The 19,480-nt window shown below is 37.8% G+C and overlaps 1 protein-coding gene across 2 annotated transcripts in view; it reads right to left on the reverse strand.

The window, feature by feature from the left end:
• Positions 1-5,947: 5,947 nt before the first annotated feature.
• EEF1E1 (eukaryotic translation elongation factor 1 epsilon 1) overlaps positions 5,948-19,480 on the reverse strand; it is a 36,122-nt gene continuing 22,589 nt past the window's right edge. The window contains exons 3-4 of one of the 2 annotated variants that reach the window (XM_059688568.1): positions 18,659-18,754; positions 5,948-7,142 (exon numbers count right to left, since the gene is read on the reverse strand). In XM_059688568.1, coding sequence (XP_059544551.1) covers positions 7,125-7,142; positions 18,659-18,754 — 114 coding nt within the window. In that variant the 3' untranslated portion in view covers positions 5,948-7,124. Of the gene's footprint in view, positions 7,143-9,393; positions 9,824-18,658; positions 18,755-19,480 lie in introns of those variants that run through there. The other variant, XM_059688567.1, reaches the window with a different exon arrangement.

Genomic DNA, 19,480 nt, shown 5'->3' on the forward strand with positions numbered 1-19,480 from the left:
GTGAGAGATAATATAGTTTTGTTGTTTCAATCCACTAAGTTGTGTGTATACCTATTTAAATTATGTCCCCCTCTCAGAGAAAGGATTTAAGCTGGTTTACAATGATCCCTATACTCCCACAAGATGGCACCATAGTTATCGAATAGCAGACCCATGGACAAAGCCCCGGTCTTTCAACTTCAAGGCTGGCGCATTCCAACTTAGCAAAGCTAATCACCTAACAGGTCTTTCTACTGTACCATGACTATACCACACTTATTTCTGCCTCTTTATTTTCAAACACCTCCCTTCCTGAAATGCTTTTTTTTTTTTTGTCCTCCCTTCTGCCTATTCAATTTACTAAAATTTCCGTATGTTGTATAGTAAAGAATTTGGCTGATCTTTGTCCCTGGCTCCTGGGAGATAACCTCTAAAGCCTTGAAATTTCCCAAGTAGGAAAGAGAGGGAGGCTGGAGCCAATGATTCAGTCATCCATGTCTGTGAACTGAAACCCTGATAAAAACCTCCTGGACACTGAAGCTGCAGTAAGCGTCCTGGTTGGCACTCATGTATTGATATGCTGCCAGGTAAGGAGTATTGAGGACAAAGAAGCTTCATGTTGGGGGCCCTCCCAGACCTCGCCCGGTGCATCTAGTTATTTGGTCCTGATTTGTATCCTTTACAATAAGTCTGTAATCCTAAGTACGTCGCTTTCCTGGGTTCAATGAGTCAACCTAGTGACTAATTGAATCCAAGGGGGAGTGGGAACCCCCCAAATTTGTAGAGTGTGTCGGTAGCACAGGTGGCCTGGGAACCCCAGAGCTTGTGGAGGAGGGTGGTGCCCTTCACCTGCCAGGTCTGAGCTAACTCTTAATCTGTGTCAGAATTATGTGGCAGTTGAACAAACACCAACATGGCACTTACAATCTGCCAAATACTGTTGTAAGTGCTGAATTTTTAATTTTTAAAATTCTTATGGCAGTCCTCTGAAGCAGTGATTATTGTTATCCTTGTCTCACAGGTGAGCAGGGCGGAGGCACAGACAGGTTGAAGGACTGCCCAGCCTTGATCCCTGTGTATGTGTTTAAGTGTAGGTGATGGGTGAGGAGAAAATGAAGATTTGTAGGGAAGGAAAAGAGGAGCCATACTATAGAACAAGCCATATGGGCTTTTCATTTTTTCATCCAAACACAGTGAACATATATTGAGCATTTTCTGTGTGTCAAATGCAGTGCTGGGGGCTGAGATATAACGGTGAGCATGACTGCTCATGCTTCTACTTCCTGGTGAAGTGTACAGTCCACCGGAGGGGATAATATGAAATCACTCACTACACAATTACTTTTCTGCAATTCTGTTGCTGATAGCCTGTAGATACATGTTTTAGCCATTTGCATTGCTCCGTACATTATGGGGTTGTGTTGTTTTCTGGGATGATCAGGTCCAGTGTACAGTATGCCTCTATTTTATTCCCTCCCTTCCCAGAAATCTTTCAACTGTAGCTCAGATAGGGAGGAGAGTCAGAGAAGAGCCACTTTGGCAGCACTGTTCTGCCTGCACCTCGGCTGGGGTCGGGGCAGCTCTGAGTGTCTCCTTGGTTTCCGAGGCTAAAAAGGTCTTGTATGTTATCTCTTATTGTTTCTGGATTAATGAGACTTTTTTGCATTTTTTAAATAAAACTTTGAGATCACACAGTTGTGTACAGAGAGATTTCTTGTACATTTTGCCTAGTTTCCCTCCAATTGTAACAATTTGCAAATGTCGGTATCACAACCAGGATATTGATACAATCTACCAATCTTATTCAGATTTTCGGTTTTACTTGTGTTTAGTGCTGAACAATGTAATCACATGTGTAGGTTTATGTGTTCATCATCACAGTCAAGATATTGAACAGTTTCAAGGATTCCCCCATGGTGCCTTTGTGTAACCACACCTACCTTCCTCTCTGCCCCCTCCCAACCCCTGGCAACCTATATTGTATCCTCCATTTCCAAAATATTGTCATTTCAAAAGTATTACATAAATGTAATCACACACTAAATACTTCTATGGTTTTAAGATTAGCTGTTCTTATCTTCATAGCACTCTATACAACATCATTTTACTGAGATTCTCAATAGCAGACCCTATAAACCATAAAATTGTAAAGGGATTTTTTTTCAATTATTATACTTGTGAGACTTAAGACACCTAAGTCATGGAAATAATGTGAATTTAGTAGAAGTTCTGACTTCAGGGTTAAATTATTTGCTAATTCTCTATTGAATCTTATAAAAATTAGAAAATAAAAATAAAAATGAGTATTCAATTAATGCATATTGAAAACTAAATTTGAATTTATTATAGTATAAGCCCATCAAGGATAAGCATAATTGAGGGAGGGGACTCCTAAATTTATTTATTTTTATTAAATGCATTTTATGAGATTTTTTCTAGAACATTTTCTGTATTACTATTTATCCTTTTTTGTAACATATTTTTGAAGTGGGTTAAAAATTATAAATGGAAGAAACTGATGAAAGCGAAAGGAGGGGGAAGATTAGAGGGTCTTTGGGGGTAAAATAGTCAATATTACTCCATATTAATCCCATGAAGTTTTGGAAATGCATCTGGCACTTTAGGCTGGAGAGGTTTCTTGGTGTGAAGTGGAGGCTGTGCAGCTCATCGGTGATTTTCTAGGCCAAAGCAACTTTAAAGTCCTGTGTGAAACCTTCCTGCACTGAATTCTGCAGGTCCTCCTGGAGATGCTTCAGGTACAGCTCCATTACTTGGAGAACATGTGGTGTTTTACTGAGAGAGCTACCATGGAGACAAACTGTGCTCCGTGACAGGACCAACCAACAGAATGCAGAGTGCTTCACTACACTGATCATTCCTTCAGAAAATTTGACTCAACTGTGCAAAAAGACAAAAACATGAGTTCTTTGATGAATGGCACCTAAGATTCAGACAGATGCAGTACAGCAGTTCTCATGGTGTGGTCTCTGCACCAGATCTCTTGAATCAGAAACTCAAACTGGGCCCAGCAATCTGTGTTTTGAGAAGCTCCGGGAGATTACCATGCATGCTAACATCTGAGAAGTGCTGCATTCTGCTACATTCGTTACCTACTCCCCAAATTTCTGACAATGACAGTTAACTCTAGAGTTCTTTCATCCAAGCAATAGGGCTTCAGTCAAATGCTGAAAACAGGTAGGAACTGCAAGGCTGGTGAAGCCAACCAGAGGGTTAAAAACCTCTAAGGCCCATTAAAATAAGGAGATGAAGGTGTGTGTGTTTGTATTTTGCAGGTCAGGAAAATGGGGCAGTGGAGGAAGAATAACTTATATTACCCGAAGAGGCTAGTTCATGTCCTGCACCAATAAAACATTGGAATTTGTAATCAAATGGCTGGAAGTTTTTGGTACTGGTCAAAGCAAGCCTGTGGCCTTATTGTTTAGAGCTATGTCTTGTTCAATTAGTTGTGTGGCTACTTTATTTCAAGCTTAACTTGGACGGACAGGCCTGCCAGGCACAAATTTCTTAGATGATATTAGAGAGGACAAAAATTATCCACTGCAGGACTGTGAGGACAGATGACACCCAGCAGGAATGGAAAGCCAAATCTGCAGAATCCATAATACAATTGGCTAGCCCTAGGGGCCCAGCCTCTTTGAAGCGGAAGCGACAGCACGAATAAGCCATCAAATCAACTCACCAAGCTGGAAAAGATGCAAAGCTTTTATTCTCCCCACAAAGAAATGAAAATTTAAAAGATTAAAACATTCCTAAAAGAACAGTGCTAATAGGAACAGAAATCCTTGAGACACAATAGCAAAAATTGCCAACATCTCAAAATCTCCTGACTTCCTGTCTTTCGCCACCCCTCCCACCCCCCCAGAGGTGAAAGATGAGTTTCACTAGATTAGGTAGCAGTTGGAATGAGTTTTATTCACCACCAGTATGGGGAATAAAGGCAGAGCCTGCAGGAATGTGGGCTCCAGCAACAAGTAATCATTATTGCAAAATCAAATTCCCCATCTCATCTCTGATATGCCCGTATGTAACCCTAGAGCTGGGCTTCACAGTGTTATAAATCCAGCATATAAGGCATGGAGCAGTGGGATATAGAGCCCCTCGTGTATCTAAAAGTTCTGCCCGGGCAAGAGAGATATATGATGGCAACTTTCTCCCCATTGCTTTTGCAATAAAATTCACCTAGAGCTCCAGGAAGAGTTGGGAATGTAATTCAGCTCCCATAAATCAAGACTAAAATTAAGATGGCCAGATATGTAGCAGCCTGCTCAGGTGTACGGAGAATTTGAAATTTAGTGGCCTGGTAATGGGTAGGAGCAGATTATCTAATTAGGAAGAGAAAGAAGAAATACTGCTCTCTGGGGTAAAAAGCTAAATGCTTTAATCCAGCAGTTCTCAACCTGTGGGTCGAGGCCCCTTTAGGGGTCGAACAACTCTTTCACAGGGGTCGCCTAAGACTATCGGAAAACACATATATAATTACATATTGTTTTTGTGATTAATCACTATGCTTTATGTTCAATTTGTAACGATGAAAATACATCCTGCATATCAGATATTTACATGACGATTCATAACAGTAGCAAAATTACAGTTATGAAGTAGCAATGAAAATGATTTTATGGTTGGGGGTCACCACAACATGAGGAACTGTATTAAAGGGCCGCGGCATTAGGAAGGTTGAGAACCACTGCTTTAATCCATTAAACATCTCTGCCAAAGCTAGAGTAATATTAAAGTTCATGTAACATCTAATTTTTTTCAAAGAAATAAAGTGAAATGTTAGCAAAAATACATAAATGAAAAAGCTGTACTTAACAGTAACTCTAATTTGGCTACTTACCACTTATACAATTTTAACACAATTTACAATTCTAAATTGACTACTTGTCAATAAACAAATTACTTGTGTAATTAACCTTTGGTGTGACTTACATGTACATATGTACCTGAATATAAGAGTTTTATTTTTTCCTAACAACACACCTTGAGACTATTCTGGAAGGACTTTCAGCAGGGCTCTCAATGATGCGCTAGCCATGGTGTTCTTCCCATTTATTCCGTTACTACTTCCCGGCTTTATCCCAGCAGGAGACCTAACATGCCTCTTTACTAGCTTCAGGTATGACTGGGTGGAGCCAATGGAGGACCTATATTTAACAGGAAGTAAAAGTGAGAATGTTCACATGACTGTTAAGAATCTCAGTGCAATGGGTCTGAATCTGCATGGAGAAGGGGCAGTTTAAACTGGGAAATCAGGTCATGTAGGGATGATTATGTCATTCTTGAAGTTATGTCACTTTTTTTACCGTACTGTGACAGCAGCTACTTGAGATTTACAACCACAGAATTCCACAAAGTACTTAACATCTTAGATGCTTTGGGTATAACTGTGCCTAAAGACAAATGGCCTTTTGATATTGCCTGCAGTTCTATTATTTCTATTTGTTTTAAAACTAGTATTTAAGTAAGAAAAATTTATGGATCTTTTCTTATTTGGGATCTCTTGTCTGTTCTTGAAAGTTGCATGTGCAAGAGCGAGGTAAGGCCAACAAGTGTCTAGTCAGGGCAGTCAAATCAACCCCAGAGCATAACATGGTGACAGATTATGTGCTCTAACTATGAAATTGCACGATTCTCATGCACTCCAGCCATGGCCTAATTGAGATGTTAGTTAGCATGTGGGTTAGTGTCTGCCCCCCGCCCCCCCCCCCCCCCCGCCACCCCGGTTTTCCTAAATTAACATGAGGTAATAAGATTATTGTCAAGTGTCTGGTATAGAGCCCATAACATAGAACACACTCAGTAAATGGCACCTGATTATATTTATTTACTTTTTTATTTTTTTAAAAAATATATTTTATTGATTTTTTTACAGAGAGGAAGGGAGAGGGACAGAGAGTTAGAAACATCCATGAGAGAGGAACATCGATCAGCTGCCTCCTGCACACCCCCCACCAGGGATGTGCCCGCAACCAAGGTACTTGCCCTTGGCCAGAATCAAACCTAGGACCTTTCAGTCCACAGGCTGATGCTCTATCCACTGAGCCAAACCGGTTAGGGCTATTTATTTACTTTCAAAGAATGTTGAGTGGCTGATAATCTTGCAAAGAATGCTTTACATGCCATTTTGGAAATTTGTTCACAGACTACTGGATTGTAAACTCTCTGAAGGCAAAGATGTAGTAGTGTTATTTCCAGGGCCTAGCACAGTGTCTGATACATAGTAGGTGCTAAATAAATATCTGAGGTATTACTGAATGATCAGTGCTGCAGGCTTTTGGGAATTATAGAAAGAAAATGCTTAGAAAAGGGCATCTACTTGGTAGAAGGGATAACATGGACAAAGATGGCCCCACTTTGTTTCAAAGGAGTGTCACTGATACTTTAGAAAAGAAGAAAAATACAATGGTCCATTTTTCAACAGCTTGAAAGATGTGAGGACCAGAGATTTTAAAACTGGTAAGCAAATTGATGAATTAATGCTTTAGCAAAATCCACAAGATACTCGGCCAAGTTGTCTTATCTTAGATAGGCTTACACTGAGCAAGTGCCTCAGGGATGATAGGTTGGAAAAAAACTAAAGAATTAGTTTAAGAATTTGACCTTAAAAAATCGATCCTTTATTGATCACTTTCTGTGTGCTTGGGATTGCACTAGGTAATGCTTATACACTATCATTGCAAATTAAAAAACCATAAAATCAGTCATCTTTATTTCTTTTTCTTAAGAGGAATTTCATGTGCATTGACTTATCCAACATCTCATAATACTTGGTGAGGTTGAGGTATTTGACTCCAATCCTTTTTAAAAACACTGCTTTTGTGCTATAATTCACATATTATAAACATTTACCCATTTAAAGTGTACAAGTCAGTAGGCTTTAGTACATTGAGTTGTGTAACCATCTCATTTATTCTTGAAGATACACACACACACAGACACACACACACAAACACACACACACATTTTATTCAATGTCTAGGCAGCTTTTTTCTAAAGTTGGTTAAAAATTACCTTCACAAATTAAGCAGAACGTCACTGGTACACCAATAAAGTGGATTACAGGTTAAGTTTGAGCCAGACACTTGTCTGAATCCCAGCCCCTTGATACTGGTTGTGTGACCTTAGGCAATTTTCATTATCTACAAAAAGGGGATAAAATCAGTGAATTCACGTAAAATGCTGCCTGATACATACTACATGCCAATAAATGTTATTAAAAATGCACATTAACAGATATTCCTGGTAACTGAATATTGCGGGATCCTGAAATAACTTCTGAATCATGAAAATTGTTGTCAGTGAAAAGTATTTATTTTATTGTATTCTAATTCTTTGCAAATTAATAATCCATGGAATGTTAACAATGTACTAATACAAATTATTTTACAAGTTGATTATTTGGCATTCAGAGGCATTTTCCCAAACACTATTTACTGCGACAGAGACAGCCAGCTGCCTACTCAGTGTCCCTTTTTTCCTTTTTCCTTATTGGCAAAGCACAGGCTTGATCTGGATGGCCGTGTCGGGGGTAAAGGACTACATTTCTAGACTCTGTCCCCGCAGGGATGCCAGAGACGTAGATATTGCTGAATAGGACTTCCAGGACTCAGTTGCGAGGAGTCTTTTTGTCCTTCTTCTCTTCCTCTTTCTCTGGGTCTTGATTATGGATTTGTCTAGAGCTCTGATAGCCATCCTGGACCTTAAGTTAAACTTGTGAAAGAACATTACTTGTTCAGTGTGAAGAAAGATGGGAGCTGGCGGTGGAATGCCAACTGTGGACTGTCTTATGCTCATTTACATGACAAAAAAACAATCTGCTTTAAAGTTATTTGGTTTTTGTGCTCTACACAGCTGTCCCTAATTTCAATTCACGTGTTTACTTTTCTTGGTCAGCTCAAAATGGACTTTAAAGAATACTACATTCTTTCAACAAGCACGCATTGAGCATCTGCTGTTGTATGCCAGTCACTGTTTTGAGGGCTGGATATGCAAAGAAAAAAGGAATCTCTGCTTTCAGGGAATTAAGTTTGGTGGAAGAGACATATAATAAAAAATAGTACAATGCTATCGGTGCCAGAAACAAGGGCAGGCAGAGATGGGTCGATGGGTCTTGACAGACATGACTTTCAGGAAAACATGAGCAAGCTGAATACTGATGAGGCCATCAAGTGAAAAGCAAAGGGCATTCCAGGCAGAGAGGTACCTGACAGAAATGACCATGATGCACAGGAGCATTTCTATGAGAAATGAATTGTTTCAATTTAGACACTGAGAACAATATCTAACCTTTGCAGGAGCCAGGCCTTCATATTTATGCCATCCCCTCATTCAGTAAGATCTAAGTTGCTAGAGGGAAGTCTTGGTCCATAGTAACACTGGGTAACATCTGTTGAAACAATGCTGTGCACTTCAATAAGAACTGGTTAACAGATGTAAGGATTCAGAGGGTTAAGACTCACAAGGTAGACATGGGAAGAAGGGACATTTGACAAAGAAATTAAGAGGTGTCCTCCTATCCTTTCCTCACAGCAGACTTAAACTGAAGAAAAAAAAAATGAAATGGTTGGGATGAGAAGGCTGGGTAGCTCATCTCTTGTCTACCCTGTCTGTCCTGCTGACCTGCAGTCCAGGGGGAGAAGAGCAGTGTGAGGATAGGAATAATTCATAGCAGTGAGGCATAATGTGAATACTGTCTATTTCCTATCCTGCTCTTTCTACCTGACCTTTGATTCATATACTAGTACTTAGATTCAGCATCAAAACCAAAAATTAACTATCATTAAAAAGTAAAGTGCTAGAAGACTCAATTTTTCTTATTTGGAAATATAAATTCTTTAGTTCTCAATAAATGATTACTTAGTCAGCCAGTAAGAGTTATACATTGTATAGATTTGTTAAATAAAGTGTCTCTTTGTTCTTTACATATAGCTTCAACAGCAGCCTTTCTATGAAAGCTGGCTTTTCATTTTAATCTAGTAGTTATCTAGCCCCAAATTAGTGGGGTAGCAGGAATTTCCCATCTCTTTTTATCTACTGCATATTCCACTAAGCTCAACAACAACAAAAGAACCATTAACTCAAGAGAATGCATCTTATTCCAGCTCCCTCTAGGGCACTCAGTAGTTAGTTTCACTTCAATGAGTAATGATGACGGAAAAGAAAGAAACAAACAAAAAAGATTTTTTCCAACACATTTACTGGTTCGCATAAATATTTGAAAACAAACACATCTGTCTTCCCTTTCTCTATCCTTGGCACAATTTATTATAGATCTTAATAAACAAACAACGGTAAATATTCATAAGGGGAAAATGCATTTTAAAATATGAAAGACAGGTCAATAAATAGCCAAATAGGTCAATCATTAAAAGGACTAATGTTTTTTTTTAAAATTAAGCCACTGATTTGCAACTTTTATTAAAATAAATTTCATCTATAAAAACAAATTAATTTATAACTTGATCTTAACTCAAGTTTTGATAGCAGTTTTTACATTAAAAAATTGCAAAATTTCAACTAAAGAAAAAATAAAACATTCAGACATGTTTATACTTTAAAAATTCTATCAACTTCAGCAAATAAAAATGACTGCATATCAATTTACATTAGCCCTCTGGTCCAGAATACACTTTCCATGTAAAATATTTTTAATATCTCTTCTGCACGGCATGGGTAGCTTCTAGTGGGAATTTGTATACAGTCTGTTCTTGATGAAGACAACACTAGACAGATGTTGCCTGATGCCTGGATAATGCTGAATGTGACAAAACCAGCGAGACACATTAAGATATTTCTCCTTTTCTTGAACTGTCAGGTCAACCTAAGTAGAGATTAAAAACACACACACAACACAGGCATTACATAAGCACAACTATTAATATCATCCGAGTAGGAGATAGAAATTGGGGGGGGGAAACCAGTTCTCAAACCAACACGTAGGAGTGAAAAATTTTAGCCACTTAGAAGAGCTATCCATTTGTTTAATGCTTTTATGTTCAATTCAAAACCAGGTATGCTTTCTAAGGAGATCTTGAGAAAAATGAATGGATCTTTTGCTTAGCGCATTAGTGTATAATAGTGATTTTCAATTGGTGTGTTGCAAGAGGCAGAACTGGTGTGCTGCAAGAATTTTTTATGTTTTTATTGATTTGAGAGAGAGAAAGGGAGAGAGAGAAAAACATCGATTCTGCCTCCAGCGTGCCCCTACTAGGTCTCAATCCCATGACCTAAACATGTGCCCTTACCAGGAATTGAACTGGTGACCTTTTGGTACATGGGAGGACACGAGTTTTCAATAAATGCCAATTTTACATTAACCCAGGATATGGAAGCCCAAAGAGTTTGTTTACTTTATTGGAAAGGAAGATAGGAGAAAAAAAGAGAATAGCTCCCAAGAGACTAAGATACGTGTTTAAGTGCCTCCTGTGCACAGCACACCAGACAAGAATAACATAATTCCTATTCATTCTCTAATAGGCCGGTTCATTCTCTAATATTTTTCAGCACACCTCAAAGAAAAAAAAGTTTATTGGCATCTAACAACTTAACAAGGGAATACTAAGTAAACTCATTAGATAGATAGATGATAGATAGATAGATAGATAGATAGATAGATAGATAGATAGATAGATAGCTGGCTATAGATGGTTGGTGTATACATATGTGGACTACTGGTTCCTTTTTACTGAACTCTGGGGAAAAAATTTCACTAAAGAAGACAATGACCCATTTAATTTTAAGTGCTCACTGCTTACTACAAAGAAGGAAGAGCTATTTCCAGTGGCAAGTGCCTCAGATGGACAATAGACCTTCTAAATTCTGTTTGCAATAAAGCTGAACTCTAGCCAAAACCGGTTTGGCTCAGTGGATAGAGCGTCGGCCTGCGGACTGAAGGGTCCCAGGTTCGATTCCGGTCAGGGGCATGTACCTGGGTTGCGGGCACATCCCCAGTAGGAGATGTGCAGGGGGCAGCTGATCGATGTTTCTCTCTCATCGATGTTTCTAACTCTCTATCTCTCTCCCTTCCTCTCTGTAAAAAATCAATAAAATATATTTAAAAAAAAAAAAAAAAAAGCTGAACTCTATCTTCAGTGGATATAGCAGGTCACTGAATTTACTATCAAGCTGTAAGAATGCCCAGAGGTTTGGCTGGAGACAGATGCAATAATAACAGCTCATGACAATCATTTCACTGGGCTCAAAATCCAAAGTAGGGGACTTACAGACTTTTCTCTAAGACAAATCTTAGATTGGAATCATGAAGAGTTGTCAGGTAAAGAGAAAGCCAATAGGGCACTAACTCACAGCCATGACCCATGTAAAAGTAGTGCAGTTAAATCTGCTGTTGTTAATTTAGCATTCATTTAACAGATATTGTATGTCTCTGTGAAACTGACATGCATGCTTAAACAAAGAAAAACACCTCAGTCACCCTTCTGTGGTTCGAACTCATTAGTAGTCTGCTTGTTGGAAGGTACTTTTAGTGAGATGGACGTCCCATGTCTGCTCAGAATTTAGCATATACATACTTGTGCTTACAGGAAAATATTCTGTTAAGTTACTGGGTCAAAATAACTGAAGTATAAATCACTCTAGTATGCAATTATTAATACTGAATACAAAATAATATTATCAATAAAAGGACAGACACACAGTATTTTCTCAATAAGTGTTACAGCGAAATCCTACTTCCATTTTATGTTTACTACAAGGCAATTTAATAAGAAAAATTGATGCAAGTTATCCTGCCTTCCTTTTTGCCATTATGACATCAGGATACTATTGTTAACATTATCTTTGGTGGGCTCATCTATCTGTTGGCCCAGTTTACTTAAATTATTAGCAGTGAGAGTCTCACTGCTTCTGTTACATAAGAATTTAAGTTTGGGTTTAAGTCCCACATACAAGCTGCTATAGCAAATTATAAAAATACGAGAGGCCCAATGCATGAAATTCGTGCACTTGTGGGGAGTGGGGGGTGTGGAGGAGAGGGTGTCCCTCAGCCCGGCCTGTGCCCTCTCGCAGTCCAGGAGCCCTCGGGGGATGTCTGACTGCCAGCTTCCCACCACCGCTGCTGCACTTGCCAGCCATGAGCCTGGCTTCTGACTGAGCGGCGCTCCCCCTGTGGGAGCACACTGACCACCAGGGAGCAGCTCCTGTGTTGAGTGTCTGACCCTGGTGGTCAGTGTGCGTCATAGCGACCGATTGTCCTGCCATTCGGCCGATTTGCATATTAGCCTTTTATTATATAGGATTATATAGGATACTCATCTTGTTTCAAAGGGTATAAGGTTGCATCTAGTTATCAGACATATGCTACTATAACTATTTCACCTACAATTTAGCTAATCCATGGCATAGAGATAAAAAAAAATTAACACATTTGTCAAAAAAATTGGTCAAGAATGTCTTTTTTATGCAAAAGGTACTTTTTATTAAACGAGATGTCATACTTTCACAAGTAGGAATTATGTTATTCTTGTCTGATGTGCTGTGCACAGGAGGCGATTAAACACACATTGTGGAATAAACTAAACATCCATCTATATTTCAAAAGGTAAAACATTTCATAAAAAAACTTTTTGGTTCTTTTTCTAACTCTTTACTATATGTAAACTTCACCACTGATTTAGAAGAAAATATAAACATAGCTGCAAATCGAATAGGAAATGGGGGTGAGTTCTCTTAAATAAATAAATAAAATTCAAAATCAACTCCTGCAAACCTCTTTACTGATCATTAAAGTAAACAGAAAAACAAGTTTTACTCTGGGTTGGTTTCATGATCATTCAAATCTGACCACTTTCTTGCAATTTAGTCTCTCCAGAACTCTTTCTTTTAAAGTCTCCACTCGGCCATTTTGTGAGATGTTACTTTTCAGAATGACTTAAACTGCACTAAGAAGAAAGCAATTCCAAACAATTAAGTACAACTGCTTGTTGATCTATATTCAAGTTGCTCATGCAGACTTTGAAACGGTTAAGAGGGCAATGTATTTTCACTGTTTACATTTCGGAACAGCAGCGTCTGCTCTCACAAGACTAGCATATGCTGCTACTAGGCTCATTATTTAAAACAATAACAAGCTATACCACAGCAAAATCAATATTCTTCAACTTAAAACTTTCATAGAGTCTCTAGTGTAAGGATTATAACAGACCCACAGTATAAAATTATTTTTATTCCAAGACCTTCTTAAACTTTGTCTAACATTTTATTCTGATTTTAAACCAGATGATCCATTTTAGAGGATGTAAATGTGTTCATTTTCCCTCAGAAAACTTTGCTAGAAATACACAGAGCTTTCCTACAATGATCAAGTCACCCCTTAACCTCCTTTTGGTTTAAACTTTGGAGCTTGTCCCTTGAGTCTGAGAAAATTATGACTGACATCAATGTGCTACCTTTGCTACTTTTTCAGTGAACTATATACTTTTGAACTTACTATAAATAAACAGATTCTCTGCATGAAACTTAGTTTTAGAACGTTTGGGTCCCCACCCCCACTCTGTACAACAGGAAACACAATGCAACTGTTCTAGTTACTACTTCCTGCCTCTTATTGGTCTACATGCCAGTGTGTCTGCAGTGATGCTTGGCTCTCCCTTCTTAGCCATTCCTTTTTTTTTTTTTTTTTTTTTAGCCATTCCTTTTTTATTTCTATTGGCACTCTATAACTAGTTTGAACTTTAAAGCCAAACAGATAATATTCTCAGTCATTAATTTTCCATGAAGACATGTGAGAAACACTTGAAGGGACCCACTCCAGATCCGGGAGAAATGCTGGTTTGCTACCTTTCCAACTGGCACCCTGCTGCCTTTAAGACATGCTTTATGGTCTGGGCTGCTCTGCAGCTCTTTCTTTTACTTTTCCTTTCTTTCTAAAAGAACAGCATATCTCCATCGGTGTTCCGAACTTCAAAACAAATGGATTTTAGTAGATAATAATCTTATACTCAAGCAGCACATAATGTTACAAAGGATTATAATAATCTTGAGAAACAGTCTGCTCACAGGGACTGCTATCTACTAGTGAAATCAGCTTAAGAAAGCAATGAGTCACTGGTGTGATAATAAACAGCCACACTAACTGGCAGTTTAACAAAGGAAGAACAACGCATTATTCCTCAAAGGGAATTTAGATAGATCAGATCTTAGAATTAGAGTAAGTCGGCCACAACTAAAATTGGGCTCACAGTGAAACAAAATACAGTAAGATTATTTGAAGACTTGAAGGTTTCCTGACTGCTGTTTTGTACACAGCACTGATTACATTTTAAGTATTTAATAACATGAACAAACAAATGAAAGAATGAGGGCAAAACTAAGTATACTGCCAAAACAGAGCATGGGAAACTGTCTGATGAATTTGAGCAGGTAGCCAATCTGAACTTTACATCTACTATGCCTGAATTTAATATCTAGTAATCATTTTTTTCCTCATCTGGGTATATTTACACCTAACTCAACAGGATGTCAGTTAACTCCTCAGTGCAATTCTGTCACAGTACAGGTTTTAGTCTGCGAGGCCTGTTCCTTGAGAAAGTATTTATTTCTCCCATGTACTTTGTCTGTACTTGGACCAGGGTGGGAGAGATGGTTTGGTTATGAACTCATTTTATGAACACAAAAGGATGGTTAACTTGGATATTATTTCACTCAATTATGTTTTTAAAAAGATAAGCATAATATCCTTAATTGTAATATGCTAGTCACTACATATAAAGAGGATATACATTTCAAAATAAGAACTATAAATAGGTCCAGATCATTAAGTATTGTCAATGTAACCCTAGTTTTAACATGCAGCATTGAATGAAGCACTACTCTGCTTGAAAACCAAATGCCCTGGAAGGCACCTAGATCCATAATTAAATAACTCTGCAGCTGGTGCTACGAATATTTTGCATTATGGAATTATGACCTTGTTCACTCTGCTGGCAAAGAAATTCCACACAAGCTCCCTCCTTCTCAGAGTATTCCTTTCCCTATTGCATGACCTGCGTAAGCCAGAAGAGAGAAAAATGTAAATATACACTTGGTTTGCAAGAGTTATACTTCATTTTTTTTTTTTTTAATTACATGGAAGAAACACTGTCCTTAACGAAAGCTTGATGCTAACAAAGCCAGGCCTCAGAGGGTCCTGACAGGCCCTTGTTAGCCTGCTGAGAAGCATCACATAGGATTAGAGATGGCATCTCTAATATTAACTTTAAAATTAAGTAATGCCATTTAAATATGTATTTATAGTGACAGTATGTTGTTATTGTTATATATAAATCGTTCCTGTTCCCTTCTATAAGGTAGCTTTGCTCACAGCAGCATAGTCTAACTCAAATCAAGTTATGGACTTCCCCAGGTTGAAAGACTCCTTGGTTTGCACCAGGAGACAGACATCTTAATAGCAAGCTCTCTTTACCTGGAGGCTTTTACACTTCCAAATGAGATAAAAACAAAACAAAAAAACTACTAACAGATTTTGAATCAGAATGGAATAGAAAGAGGCGGGTATGATCAAAGTATTTCATCTCTACTTAAACTGCCATCATTTAAATACTTTAGATTTAATTATATTGAAGTATACAATCAAAGCTTATACTTTCACTATAAAGTTATGCAACCTAAAAACAGGAAATATAGAGATTGCTAAATACTGATAATTTCAACAAGCATTTAGCTACACAAGGCACTGTTCTAAGAACTGAAGAGGTACAAAGAGAAATATGAACCATTCTCTTCAATCTCATTTTGCTTTAAACTGAGTCTTACTCCTTTTAAGTGTGGTGAATATTCAACCCACTTTATTCCTGTTGTATCAGTATAATTACTAATAACCCCAATGTCACTGACAAAAGTGTTGCTTTGGATAATAAAGCATATGGTCATTCTACTTACAAGCAATAGTCAGTCAAACTTAACAAAAGCTTTCTAAAACAATAAATACTTCCTTGAAAAGCCAAAACTATACGAAGTCAACATATTTTTCTGATAATTTCATGATTCTACATTCTACTTTTCTCTAAATGTCTCTTTAATTGGTCACTTAATATTCTGATCAGAAATTAGCACTAGATTCCATTTTCTTATTCACTAATTGTTTTCAAGTAAAACAGTCTTGCCCAGCTGGTGTAACTCAGTAGTTGGGCATCAACCCATGCACCAAGAAGTCACTGGTTCAATTCCTAGTCAGGACACAAGCCCAGTTGTGGGCTTGATCCCCAGTAGGGGGCTCGCAGGAGGCAGCCGATCAATGTTTCTCTCTGATCCATGTTTCTCTCTCCCCCTCTATATTCCTCTATAAATCTATAAAAAACACACACAACAGTCTTATCTCTTCAATGAGATTTAAAAAGTTGCTTGAAAATAGTTTTACACTTCTTTTACGTCCCTCCAGTATAGAATGGGCACACATAGTAAGCTCTTATTAAGTAAATTTATAATAATTAAGAGTACTATGCTGAATTAAAGATCAGACTAGGCCATTACAATAATAATGGTATAGAACTTAACACAATCACTTAGGCATCTTTGAGAAATAATGCTTCATAAGTCATGTAAACCCAAATGGAGGAATTACAGCTCCGCCAGAAGACGGAGTTTTCCTTGGCCCTTCCAAAACAGAAGCTGTGTCTTTGTATAAAGTACTCAATATTCCTAAGCATTAGTTTCCTTCTCTGTAACAGAAGGACAATTTTTTCCAAGAAGAATTACAGTAAAAAATGAAACAAGTCAGAACTGAGATAGGCTGCAAAGTACAAAAAGAAACAGAGGAAAGAGTACTTTAATATGCTTTAGGAGCCCAAGATCAATGTTTCTCTCTGATCCATGTTTTTTACCAGGAAATTAGTGCTAGAACTGAGTGATGCTTGAGAAATACAAATCAATTTGGGAGGAAGATAAAGGCTAGGCCAAATAGTAAAAGAGAGCAGCAGTGCAAGGACACTGAGCAGAAAGAGCAAAGACTGAGGAGACTCCAGGGAGTACATTATGGCTCAGAGAGGTGTGTGGGGAGAATGATGACAATGAGGTTAGCAAGGGAGGCAGGGCCACATGAAGAAGGGTCTCCTGTCCTAGGGAGTGAAAGAAAGAAAAAGGTATAGTCATGAAAAAAATTGCCCCAATGGCAATAAAGATGGACTGTAAGAGATGTGATTGGTTGCAGGAGGCCATTTCAATAGCTCAGACAGAACATAATGAATTCTCGAACTAGGGAAATGTCATCTAGGATCACAGAAACAGACACATGGGAGAGGCATCCGTGAGGTAGAAACAAGGCCTCACTGATTGAATGCATGAGGAAAAGAATACAGAAACATATGAGTTCTTTTTTCCACAAGGGGAAGATGGATGTTGGGAGGAGGTTTTAGATAGAGATGTAAGAAAGTACAAACTCTGAACCCAACTGCCTGGTTTCCAGATCTGGTTTTGCCATTCACTTGGGTGATCTCAAAGAAGACATTAGACCTCTCTCTGCCTCAGTTATTTCATCTGTAAAATGGGAATGATAATAGTACCCATCTCACAGGGCTATTATATGGATTAAATGAGTTAACATCTATAAAGCATATAAAACAGTCCCTATATAGTTAATGACATATAATTATTTGTAAATGGGAAAATTTAAGATGGGAAACAATTTAAAGTAAAGAGACTAACCAGATAGAGGGGGAAACTGAAGATATAAGAAAGGATATAAAATTTGGGACAAGACCCAGAAAAGGGGCAGAAGGTAGAGAGGGAATTGAGATAAAAGGCCAGTTGAATGGACTAGCCTAGGAAAACAGCAAGATAATTCTTTTAGTCCAGAAAGAGGAGACAAGATGAATAAGGATGTAAACACAGAAAAGGCTGAAAGTTGAGTGTAGTCAAAGGCTAGCCTCTATTTTCTGAGTAAGGGCGGAAGGCTCTGTGATAATGATTGAAGATAAACGGGGGAGGCGGGAGAGTGGGATTGAGCAAAGGGCTGAAGGGCTGAAATTGTGCCTGGGAGGAATAAAAGAGCTGATCAGCATTACAGCCCGGCTGAGACTGAATAGATAAATTTATAGTGATACCAATCTTAGTGTAATTTCTCCAACATAACTCAGCCTGGATACAGTATTGAAGGCATTTATTTAGACTAACCAAGAGTTGAGGATTGACAGGGAAAGGGTGGTAAGTGTACAGTGGAACAAAGAAGCTGAAGATATTGTAATAAAAGGATGGATGTAGTTGAAGTTACACAAAAGGGGATCTAGTTTGGATGGGGAAGAAAGTATATAGGTTAGAAAAAGGGAAGGGGTGACTTCTGATGATGGGATTTAGGGAGTAAGAGATTAAAAGCTAAGTATAGGAGGTCTCACAGAACATGGGGTACTGGAATTAAGATGGAGAGGTGGGGTTCAGGAGATGATGACAATCAAGTCCAAACGGTGCCAAGAGGAGTAGTTGCAAAGAGGAGCAGAAGCAAGTACAAGAAACAAGCAGATTAAGAAACAGGAAACAACTGTTTGATGGACACACGGAAGGAATATTTGCATAAGGTACCGTGTATAAAAATTATTCCTTTCATTTTTATTTGATAAACTGAAAACTGAAATTTGATTCAATTCAAGACAAATAAATATAATCATCTGAACATTATAGGAAAAAAACCAGTAACTAGTCAAATACTCACTATGAAGCGATGGAGTCCATAGTATAAAACAATATCTGCTAAAGTAAAGTTATATCCTGTAAGATAGACTTTGTCTTCAAGATATGAATTAAGATCCTAGAAAGAAGACAAATGTTTATTTAAAAAACAGTAATACTAAAGTTAACTACTGTATCATTTGATTTTAAAACATTTAGAAGGCTATTAGAATACACAGTACTGACATGTTAGTTTAATAAACTATCTTTGACATTAATAGAGTCAAATTTACTCAGAATCACAAATAAAAATCACCTCATTTTTTAAAAAATAGGGCAAACATTGTTAGTCTTATTTTAAAGAAATAAGAAAACATTAAAAAATGATATTCAAACTGATCATTTCAGATCCCTAAATTTTTTTCGGGGAGTGGGAGTGGGTATGCAGAGGAACATTTTGTAAATCACGCTCATGTTGGATTTATTTTTTTCATTAAAATAGAAAAAGCTCTTCGATTTCTAACTCTTTAGAGAATTATAATTTGTTGGTGTATTGCATTTTTATATATTTTTTAAATTTTAAATGTGGTAGAATACATGTAACATAAGATTTGCCATCTTAACCATTTTTAGCTGTATAATTCAGTAAGTGTTAAGGGTATTCACACTGTTGTGCAACCAATCTTCAGAATTTTTTCATCTTGCCAAACTAAAACTCTATTAAACAACTCCCCGTTTCCCTCACACTCCAGGCCATGACAACAACCATTCGGCTGTTTCTATGAATTTGACTACTTTGGATACTCCATATACGTGGAATCATATAATTTTTGTCATATGCAACTAGCTGATCTCATTTGGCATA

The sequence above is a fragment of the Myotis daubentonii genome, chromosome 3, assembly GCF_963259705.1.
Source record: "Myotis daubentonii chromosome 3, mMyoDau2.1, whole genome shotgun sequence".
In the NCBI taxonomy this organism is placed as follows: Eukaryota; Metazoa; Chordata; class Mammalia; order Chiroptera; family Vespertilionidae; genus Myotis; species Myotis daubentonii.